We start from the raw sequence: 12273 nt of genomic DNA, 5'->3' as shown, positions 1-12273 counted from the left end.
ATTGCGAAATAAAAGAAATTGCATTAAATTGTGACAGACATTCACTAGGAGTGAATGGGCATTAAATTGCTTATACTTGTGAAGATACCAAGAAGGTAATTAGAAAATTATTGATACCGATTAAATTCGGCATAAAGAAAAGATGTGTACTGACATCAAGTGATGTAGACACATATTGCGATTTGGCAAATAGATTTTATATAAAAGCGTTTGTTGTTGTTTCAGTTAAATTGCAAATGAAATGGCAGAGGTTTTGAAACCATTCCTGTGTGATACAATAGACAAGTCACTATTACGCCATGAGTGGGAAAAATGGTTAAGATCTTTTACCCTCTACGTCGCTGCTGAAGAGATCACCGATGATAACAAAAAGAGAAATAAACTTCTACATTTGGGTGGACCTCAGTTGCAAGAAGTAGTTTTTAACATTCCTGGAGCGTATGTGGAAAGAGACGAAAAGGGTGAAATCAAAACATACGACGTATTGGTTGCGAAACTAAATGAATATTTTTCTCCAAAACGCAATACGACTTTCGAGCGACATCTATTCCGAAACATAACGCCAATAGAGGGTGAAAATTTTAACAAGTTTCTAATGCGATTGAGACAACAAATAACAAAATGTTCATTCGGGAGCACCAAAGAAGAAATTGAAGAGATTTCCATAAAGGATAAAATTATAGATTCGTGGGCTCCAATGGATTTGAAAAAGAGGTTATTGGAGAAAGAGCTTAATCTCTCCGAAATTATAGATGCATGTCAAGTGCACGAACAGATTAACAAAAACTCTCGTAGCTTGTTGTGTCATGTAGAAGAAAACGCAGTAAACAAGATAGCCTCAAAAGGGTACACACAATCATTTACATCAATTGAGTGCGGTCGATGCGGAAGGAAGGGACATCCATCCAATTCTTTTGAGTGTCCAGCTAGGAAGGCAAAATGTAATAAGTGCTCATTGTTGGGACATTTTGCCATTAAATGTAAAACTAAGAAACGACGATTAGAAAACAACTACAATGAGCCTTACAAGAGGAGCCGTTCTAGTTCAAATGTCAGATGTATAGAAGAAGAAGAAGGAAGTACAAGTTCAGAGATTCGGGAATTTGGATGTTTTAAAGTTGGGGATAATAGTCAAAACGAAGAAAACATATGCTGTACAATTGGTGGGAAGGACGTAGTTATGGTCATAGACTCGGGCTGTAAGTTCAATCTTATAAGCGAAGATGCTGCCATTTGGAATGTACGTTCTCACTCCACTAACAAATTTAAAGCATACGCTGCCAGCTATCCATTAGAAGTGATTGTAGTTTTTGATGCTCCCATATGTGTCGGTGGTAGAAATGAAATAATTTCTTCATTCTATGTAATCAAAAATGGAAATCAATCCCTCTTGGGAAGAGAGACAGCTCTCAACTTGAAAGTACTGAAACTTGGACTAAATGTTAATCGCATCCAGGAGGAAGAACACCAACAACTTTTTCCAAAGATACATGGTATTAAAGTGTCACTATCTATAGACCATACTATAAAGCCCGTTCAACAGCCAGTACGTCGTGTTCCTGTGGCATTGGAGGAGAAAGTTGGCAATAAAATTGACGAAGCACTACGTCTTGATATTATAGAACCGGTTAGCGGTCCCAGTAAATGGATTTCTCCGATAGTAATAGCATTCAAAGGAAATGACGACATACGTTTATGTATTGACATGCGATGCGCTAATCGGGCTATTCTTCGGGAAAACTATCCACTACCTACATTTGAATCATTTATGAGTAGACTAAAGTCTGCGAAAGTGTTTTCTAGACTGGATCTAAAATCTGCATATCATCAACTGGAATTGGATGAACAAAGTCGTGAAATCACAACCTTTGTGACACATAAAGGTTTGTACAGATACAAACGATTGATGTTCGGGGTAAACTCCGCTCCCGAAATTTTCCAGAAAATTATGGAAGGGATGCTCTCCACGTGCCCTAACGCTTTAAATTACATTGATGACATTATAGTATTCGGTAAGTGCGATGAGGATCATGACAACGCTTTAAAGTCTGTCCTGGAAATTTTGGAAAAACATAATGTCACTTTGAACCAGCAAAAATGTGTATGGAAAACTAAAAAGCTCATGTTTCTGGGACATGTACTTTCAGCAGACGGATTTACTGCGGACCCAGATAAGGTGAAAGTAATTCAAGAGTTTCGAGCTCCTGAGTCGAAAGAAGAAGTGCGCAGTTTCTTAGGTTTGGTAACGTACATTGGAAAATTTTTACCAGATTTGGCAGATATGACAGATCCATTGAGAGTGCTGCTTACAAAGGATACTAAATTTGTCTGGGGTCATAGGCAAGAAGCGGCATTCTGTAAATTGAAAATGATGTTATCCGAAATACCGAATCTCTCGTATTTTGATCCGAAGTTAAAGACACGGGTAATAGCAGATGCAAGCCCGGTGGCTTTAGGGGCTGTCCTATTACAATTTAATAATGATGAACCGCGAATTATATCTTTTGCTAGTAAAAGCCTATCTCCTACTGAGAAGAGATATTCCCAAACAGAAAAGGAGAGCCTAGCGTTAGTTTGGTCCGTAGAGAGATTTTATTATTACCTGGCAGGATTAGAGTTTGAACTGGTAACAGACCACAAGCCCTTGGAAAGTATCTTCAAGCCTACTTCTAGACCTCCTGCGAGAATTGAGAGATGGCTACTTCGACTGCAGGCCTTTAAGTTTAAAGTAATATATCGCTCTGGAAAAGAAAATATAGCGGACTCCATATCAAGACTTTGTAAAATTTCTGAAAACAACACTTTTGATTCAAAATGCGAAGAGGCGATTTTCCATGTTTTGGAAAACACAGTTCCATCCGCACTTAGCATTTCCACAATAAGCAATGAAAGTAGTAAAGACATGGACATTATGGATGCAATTTCTAATATGGAGAATGAATCGTGGGATTCAAAAACATCAAATCCATATTATGTTTTTCGTTTTGAGTTGTCGACCATTGGACCAATTTTGTTGAGAGGAAGTCGCATCGTAATACCGAAAACTTTAAGAACGAAAGTGTTAGAGTTGGCTCATGAGGGCCACCCTGGTCAGTCTGCAATGAAACGTCGCCTTCGTTCCAAGGTATGGTGGCCTCTTATAGACAGAGAAGCAGAAAACTTTGTAAAAACCTGTCATGATTGTCTTCTGGTGTCACAACCTAATAATCCTACACCAATGCAGAGACATCCATTCCCAAATGGTCCATGGCAATGTCTGGCCACTGATCTTCTTGGACCGCTGCCAAATGGGGAACATGTTTTGGTTGTAATTGATTACTACTCGCGATATCAAGAAGTTGTATTTTTGAAACGGATAACTTCGGAGATTATAATTAAAGCTATGAAGGAAATGTTCTCAAAATTTGGTTTGCCTAAATCCATCAGAACTGACAATGGGAGACAATATGTAAGCGACGAGTTCAAGGCCTTTTGTGCAGAAAATAATATATCGCTAATCAGAACCCCTCCTTATTGGCCTCAGGCAAATGGCGAAGTGGAAAATATGAACAGGTCCTTGGTAAAGCGATTAAAAATAGCTGCGGCGAATAAAACCAATTACAAAGACGAAATTCAGAAATTCCTTCTGATGTATAATGTAACGCCACATGGAACAACGGGCGCTGCCCCTAGTGAACTAATGTTTAACAGACGTGTTCGTGAGGACATAAATGAAGATGTAATTGATTCAGCTGCTAGAGATAATGATCTGATTTTAAAACAAAAAGGGAAAGAAAAGGCTGACACGATTAGAAATGCAAAGGAGTCTGCTATCCAAGTAGGAGACAAGGTATTATTGAAAAATGTAATTTTTCCAAATAAACTCACTCCAAATTTTGATAAAATAACTTACAAAGTTGTTGAGAGGAATGGAAGTGAGGTTAAAATCGTCGGAGGAGGACGAACCTTCACAAGAAACATTAGTATGGTGAAAAAGATTCCGGAAGCCACAATACATGAAGATTCATCTGTTCAACAAGATCCAGAGTCGGAACCATCTTCTGCTGCCCCAGAACCAGCCCTGCCAGCTCCAGACTCTATTTTGCCAGCCACAATCAATCAGCCATTATTGTCTACATATAACTCCAATGGAACGAGCGTGTCTCCAGATCAAGGACCATTGAAGCTAAGACTGAAAAAGGTGGAAGGGATGTGGCAACACTGATTTAATAATCGATAACGTAAGTTATCATGCTTGGATTTGTTTTTAGTTATTGTGATCTCTAGTTTTTATTACTTGTGAAAACTGTTGAATTGGAATAAAGTTTAAGTTTGTTTTATGGTTTATAAAACGAAACCAAACCTGCCTTAAATCATTTTATACGGGTTATTACAGGAGCCATATTGAGAAAGCAATACATACATATGCTCACATAAACTATACAAATCAATTCTTTGTGAAATTATTGAGTCTTTTTGGAAATTATTGTTTGTTTTTTTTTTTGAGATTCTGGTTTTCTCATTTTTTGGGAATATATACAACAAGCGTTTTTTGCAATTTGGCGCAAATTTGTGGCGTCATAATTGTGACACAATAATTTACATAAACATAGCAGACATTTTGGAGAATATTTTACACAACAACTACAATACAAACATACATAGCGTTTATATGCAAATTTTGGCGCAACCTTTTGGCGTCATCATTTAATAAGCATAACCTTGCAATTTTTACATATATTTTTGTGGAAATTTTTTGGAAAAAATCGCCGTTTATCCAAGACTCATACATAACCCTACAAAATATTTTACATAAAGACACAGACACATCTGAACATTGTTAAATATTTGTACATAATCGCCATATTAGCTTCCCAATACATCAATTTTGGGAATTTTTGGAACGATTTGGCGCAAATAAAACACATATCAAGGAAGTAGACGCTTTTGGTGGACAAGCGCTAAAATACTTTGAGGTTAACTAACCACAAAAATGTGAGCATTTTTTACAAAGCATTTGGTAAACATACAAGCGCAGTGATTTGTAGGTTAACTAACCTTAAAACATTTACCTAAACATTTTTCTATACATTTCTTTGAAAACACTTAACCTGAATTTACACAACTATTTGAAACTTTTGAACAATTTTTTGAATTCTTGCTGATGGAAATTTTTGTTCTTGATACAAAATATTTTCATCTTTCTTGAATTCTTATGATGAAACATTTTACTGTGATTTTTTACAACATATTGCTGCAATTTTTTCTTCGGAAAGCAAAATTACTTTAAACTTTGCTGAAATATTTTACATTTGACCCAAATCATTCTTTGTTGGATATAATTGGAGTTTTTCAAATATTTTGCTGAATTTTTGCTGCTGACCCAAATATTTGTTCGAGATTGAAACAGTTTGCTGGGATTCTTAAATTTTCTGATTTTATTATTGTTTGGTTTCGACACTATATTATACTGTTTGTAGAGCTTCAACATATAATAAAATCCTCCTACCAAAGGAAATAAGTGATTTTATTGTTCTTTTGGTGCAAAACTCTCTGTAAAGTATCATTTCTTCTGTGCAACCCAGCACACATTTTCTTGTAGGATATTTTTTGAAAAATTTTTGAATTGAAAATAGTTTTTCTGTGTTTTTTTGCTATCGTCTATTGCATTTGCACAAAATCATTCGTGGAAAAACAAGAATAGCCGTTTATAAGTTTACTGACTCATCTAAATAATTTTCCTTAACGGTTTTTATAATCCAATTTGGACTCTTTTTCTGGCTTTTCTTTCCGAAATATTTCATATCAAAGATTCTTTGGACTCGAAGGCTCTCCACAAAATTAGATCCGCTTGTCGTTAATCAACTTAATTGGGAACTAACAACAAAATTTTGCAAAGACAAAATTCTTGATTTGTTTTAAACACCCAAGAAAAATAATACTTTGTCCTCGTAAAGGGCAACTTTGTCAAACCTTTGTAAAACAAAAATTTGTTCTAAAGTCTGACCCTCGTTACAATAAGGATGGATAAAGCTAAGTGCACAAAATTTGCAAACTGCGTTAATGACTTGCAGGATTACGTTTCAATTTTAAGCATTGCTAACACTGATGACGACATACATACCCTGGAGGCATCACGAGTGGAACTTAACTCTTTTTACGACCAAGTAAAGAAAGCTTATGTGGAATGCCGCGATTATGAGCCAGAAGAGGGACAAAAACCAATCGATAAAAACAAGCTGAGGACACATTATTTAGAGGCAATTGATATTTATAAGAAGGCGATTGCAGTTGTAAATGGACAAATTCAGACGCTAAAGCAGAAGGAATCAGAGGAGAAAATAAAACGAGAGACCCTGATGGCGCAGAAGCAAAACGATTCAACAGCAATTTCAAGATTACCAGCATGTGACACAGACGTTTTTAAGGGAGGCTATAATGCTTGGCCGAGTTTCCGTGACTTATTTACCGCAATCTACATAAGAGGCTCAAAGTTGAGTAATGTGGAGAAATATTTTCATTTGACCCAGAAGACTTCTGGTGAAGCAAGAGAATTAATAAGCCATGTTCCTCTTACAAATGACGGTTTTGAGCTAGCTTGGAAGATTTTAACTGACAGATATGAAAATAAGAGGATGCAGGTGAACGAGCAACTGAAAATTTTATTCAATTTACCAAACGTTACTTCAGACTCAAGTCACAGCATTCAAAAGTCACAGCGAACAGTGAATAGCTGCATTCAAACTCTGGAAACTCTAAAGGTCGAAGTTTCAGGATGGGACCCAATATTAACATATATTTGTTCCAGCGAACTTCCAAGAACATTTTTAGAAGAATTCGAAAATACCCTTGAAGATTGTAAGACTCTACCAACGTGGAACGATTTCAATAACTTTTTGACTCACAAATTCAAAACCTTGGAATCTGTCGGAAACATAAGGCCAAGTTTTTCAAAGCAAAACCAATTAACTCCATACAGACAAGAAAATTCGAAGAAAATGAAGTTCACAAGCAGCTTTCAAACTAATATAAATCAGAAAGTTCAGAGTTCAACGGGTAAATTAAATGCAAATGCTCCTCAGCAACCCAAGACACAATATCAGAATTCGTGTCAAATTTGCAAAGCCAATCATTTTATACGAGATTGCCCACAGTTTCTGGCTAAAAACGTGAATGACCGGATTCATGTTGTGAAAATCTCACATCTTTGCTATAATTGCTTATCTGCTAATCACGGCGTGAAAGAATGCAAAAGCCGTTTTGGATGCAGAACTTGTAATTTAAAACACCATACCTTGTTACACAAGGGAAAGGAGACCATATCTGCAATACAAACTACAGTTCAAGAGGAAGCACGACCTAGTACCAGTGCTGCTGCTCTCACTACACTTATACAGTCCACAACAAATCAAGAACCGGAAAATATTACAACTTTGACTCTCCAGGATGGTGGAAATAGAGATCAACATCCCGGAGACACTTTACTTTTCACAGCCATAGTACAAATTGAGGCAAATGGTCATTTTTATGATGCACGTGCGATAATCGACTCTGGATCACAATCCACGTTCATTACAGAGAAGTTAAAAAATCGTTTAAGTTTGCCAACTAAACGAAATCTTGTTCATGTTACTGGAATAAACCAACTCATTTCGGAAACTTCTGCTAAAGCATGCGTTTTTAAACTACGATCTAGACTTGACCCAAATTTTAAATTGGAAGTTTGGGCCCCTGTTTTGAAATATTTGCCTTCAAATTTACCACCATATACCTTAGAAAAAACACAAATGCGCGATGCTACGAACTTGGAATTAGCAGACCCGAAATTTTACGTCAGCCAACCAGTTGATCTCCTAATAGGGATAGACATAGGACCTCTTATATTTACAATTGGAACACCTATGAAGTCAATTGGATCTCTTTTGGCCCAAAAAACAGTTTTTGGATGGATAATAGTCGGACCCTTTTTTTTTAAAAAAGAACATTGTACTGCTTCTCGTTTTTTTTTCAGATTGCAGCATACCAATACGCAACCTGCCAGTCAACTAGAAGGATGATTTAAGCACTGAGTCGTGGGGGCGGAGAATGTATGGTCTAGGACCATACTTATTGCAAGCACTGTAGCTTTGTTTTGATGAATTTTGGGCTAGCGGTCCGAAGTATGTACATTTGTACATATTTACACACATACAAATAACCTGCGGCCGCTAGCTAGTAACCTATTGCTCTCCTTCCAATGAATCCTGGAAGTTTTCAACTTTAAAAGCAGTACCAAGAGCAGCATCAGTTCAGTCCGTCAGTGATCTTTTAAAGCGTTCGACCGTGCATCTCCTCGCTCAAGTTACATACATACTTACAAGTTAAAAAGTTGAAACATAAACACTTTGTTAAAAACTAAGAACAAATAGTTACATACAAAAATACGAACAAGTTACATTTTGTTATATTAACAAACACAAAGTTAAACATTGAAGTTAAAATATACACAAAACAATAAATACAATTAAATAAATAATTAGAATTTTGCTACTTAAACCTAATATTGCACTGTGTAAAAGTTGCCTAAAATTAACTAAAACTTACATCTACTTAAAATACCCTTAAAATTGTGAATTTAAACTTACCTTACATTGTGCTAGTTAAAAACCTAAATTGCATTACAAAGCCTAGCTAAAATCAACACACATTGTACATACACACTCACACATAACATCCATTGAATTACATCACCAAATAAAACCAAACATTTGAAATTATAAAACATAAAATACTTACTTATTATTTACAAATAAAAAAGGCAAAAAGGTTTGTAAATAAACAAAATATGTGAACGAAAAACAAAAAGAAATCGACGATTTTCATTCATAATTTTACAACTGGTTTTGTAGTTGTCTAGACGCCTACGTCACACAGGCATGTTTTAGGTTTTTGACAATCAATACATATACTCAACTGTCTGTCATGTGTAAACGCAGGGTAAGTAAAAAGGCTTCAAAAATACTTATTAGCTGTGTTCCAGAACCTGCAAAATAGTACTATTTAGTACTATTTTTTCAATTTTTTGATAAAATGCGTTCCCGTACTACAAAAATTGGCAAAATTTTCTATTCTCTTTAAACAAAAATGGCTCGGAATGGCTTTCTCTTCTACTATTTTCTACTACACAAATTTGGGTGTGTAGAAAGTTGTAAATTCGTCAAACAATATATTTGACATTTGTTGAAAGGAAAAAATAATAATTGAAGAAATAATTTGGCTACAAAATAATCAAATAACAACGAAATAACACTTCAAGACAATTACAGATGCAGTGATAACTACAATCCGCGGTGTTACGTATTAAAATTCGCAGGAATTTGTCATTTATTAACAGTTTTTTGAAGTTTAACGAATCAATTCAATCATGTTTTTTCAACTTTAAAAAGTTTGTGCCGAATGCTTTGTAATACGAAATCTTCCACAACTGCAGCATTCACAAGCCGTTACGTGAAATACAAAAATACGTAATCATTAACGTAACCACGTCATTTGCATCTGCAACAGCAAGATCCGCCTTTCAGTAGAAATGTCGCTTCTAATGGCCTAGAGAGATGTCCTGAGTAGACGCTTCCTAGAGAGCAATGTTGTAAGAAGTTTTTAAATCTTTGACGTGTGCAAGATCTTTGGCGTGTGCAAGATGGTGATGTAAATTCAGGAATTGTAGAAGAACCTATCGTTGTTCCATAACGTACCGACTGGAATGTCTGTTTGCAAGGAAACGCAAGATGTTGTTCGCTATAAAGCCAAATGTGTCATTATCAGTTTAAATGTATTTTAAATTTTCTTTAAATACTTTATATTTTGTTTCACAGCGTAATTGCATTTTATAAATCAGATGAACATTATCATACATTTAGCAAAGAAACGCAGTTTTTCATAAAAATATTGTTTTTTATTTTAAATAAAAAAGGAAAAGCTTGACCAGGAGAATGCCGTTTGCAAACATTGGGTTTTGCTGCAGATTAGTCGTTACTGAGGCCATTGATGATTTAACACTAAATTTCGATCTCTTTCCTGGAGAGATTTTAATCTTAAAATTTCGTACTACATACAGCTGTAAAGTGATCAGAGGAATGCGTAAAATTGGTGTTGGTTCCTATAGCTAATTTGCAAGTGTCCTTTCATGTTAAACAATGAAAATAAAACAAATTCTTAAAAATGTATCTTTGTTGTTATGTTTTTGCATGACGTCTGCCATTTTTTATATGACACATTTAAACATTTCTCACAGTTTTTCCGTTCCCATACTTTTTGAAAATATATCTGCTGTGAGAGCAATTTTGACAGTTTGCTCTTTTACTACTTTTGCCATTAGAAAAGTACTGGAACAAAGCTAATATCAGCAAATTTGTAAAAATGGTTGTATAAATAGAAGTTATCAAAATCAGCCTTTGTCTTCTAGCCATTACATCTAATATGCCTGATGAGCTGAATTAAACCACCAGCGAAACGATCGTAGCATATTAGTCGGGTGTGCGGGACTTCGCTAGAATACACTTTTTCAATACAAACTCCTTATAGCATGTTCCCACGAGCGTTTGAATTACTTTGTTCGCCTGTCGAAATACGTACACGAATTAACCCGTTCCCACGACATCATTCGTCATTCACAGCAACATACTTCATTTTTTCTCACTTTTTGTTTCTCGTTTTTTAAGGAAATTTGAATAAAAAACACACATAATACACATTGTATGAACTTAACCAGATTAACCCAGTGGGTTTGGATTTCAAATGTCAATTCCATGGAGCAAAGGCGAAATAAATCCTTATGAAGTGGGTTAATCCGGCAAAAAAACTCTAATGTAACCGTACTATAAGCCACTGTCAATCTATCATATCAAACTTTCGAAATGGAAGGCATAACAATTCATGAAGAAAACCCATCTTCGATTGATAATGTGTATGTATTGAGAAAATAATTCTAGACAAGACACTATTGCTCCGTTCCAGAACCTGCAAGAAGCTACTACTTTTTACTACGATAACATTTTTTCCTTTATGTTATCGAAAAAAAATAGTAAAAATTAGTAGATTCTTGCAGTACTGGAACAGACCATATGTTGACTTGATAATAGCCCGTTTCCACGGTACGTCGTTCGTTCTCTATTCGTAGTTCGAACCATAACTACGAATAAATTACTTATTTCCCCACACAAAATATAATGAACGAACGACGATTTTTCTACGTTGTTCGAATAGAAATACTCTCTGAATGACGAATAAGTATGTCCCATCCCTAACAAATGAGAGAATTTATCGAAAATATTAATAATGACATGTCTAAATTCAAAATTGAAAAATTTGTTGAAAACACAAAAATTATTAGAAAAAAGGAAAAAGATGAATGAAAATTAATGAACTAAACATTTTGTATAGATGAAGAAGGAAGATGTTTGTGTTTCCTTCTTAATTCCACACACATTTCTTGTCCATTAGTTCAAAATCGAGTAAAAAATTAGAAACAAAAAGGATACAAATAATTGAAAGTCTGCATACACAAACATTGTTTTGACATGTCTCCCTCTCTTTAATTTTGAAAATAGAAACATAAAAAACATATTGAAAATACAAAATTATTCGGAATTTATGTAAAAAATTAATGAAATGTGTTTAGTTAAATATAGAAGATACATTTGAAGGAAAGTCTATTGCTTTTCCTATTCAATTTAATGTATATTTTATGTGTTTTCGGTTCACATTTTCGTGAAAACAAGGAAACAAAAATGAAGGAAATTTTGTTTATGTTTCTCTTAATTACGAATGGTGTCGTGGAAACGGGTTAATTCGTGTACGTCGTTCGACAGGCGAACAACGTAATTAAAACGCTCGTGTGAACATGACATAAGTAAAAAGGCTTCAAAAATACTTAATAGGTCCGTCTGGTTACCCTAAAATTTGTAACAATTTGTACCAATTGTTGCTGGAAGTCGTCTGTTAACACAAAAAGTCAGCAAAAGAGAGCGATCGAGAGAGAAATTTTGACCGTTCTTTTAATTTAATTTTTCGTTGATTTATGTTTGTGCAAATTGAAAACAATTTTATTATGGAAATGAGCAAGTGAATTTTTTTTGGAGAACCAAGTTGCAACATAAAAAATTCATTTTTACGGTCATTTTCTTTTTTATTTTTAATAAAATACAACATTTATGTTTCCTTTGGTTCCTTTATTGGCGGGCAAATTGTTCTGTTTTGGCAAGTCAGCTGATTGCTTGCTGGTTTTTGCTGGGACGGTGTCTGTTTACTTTTTACAAT

General features: G+C 35.0%; 1 protein-coding gene across 1 annotated transcript; it reads left to right on the top strand.

Annotated features, from left to right (window-relative positions):
• The first annotated feature begins 241 nt into the window (after positions 1–241).
• LOC141392352 (uncharacterized) lies at positions 242–8028 on the top strand. The gene is made up of 4 exons (XM_073965301.1): positions 242–3124; positions 3524–3817; positions 7287–7515; positions 7991–8028. Exons 1-4 carry the CDS (start codon positions 242–244, stop codon positions 8026–8028), a joined length of 3444 nt encoding a protein of 1147 aa, XP_073821402.1.
• The last annotated feature ends 4245 nt before the right edge of the window (positions 8029–12273 follow it).

The sequence above is a fragment of the Musca autumnalis genome, unplaced genomic scaffold, assembly GCF_047663935.1.
Source record: "Musca autumnalis isolate F117 unplaced genomic scaffold, ASM4766393v1 scaffold_2, whole genome shotgun sequence".
NCBI lineage: Eukaryota > Metazoa > Arthropoda > Insecta > Diptera > Muscidae > Musca > Musca autumnalis.
This window is presented reverse-complemented; position numbering and strand designations above follow the sequence as displayed.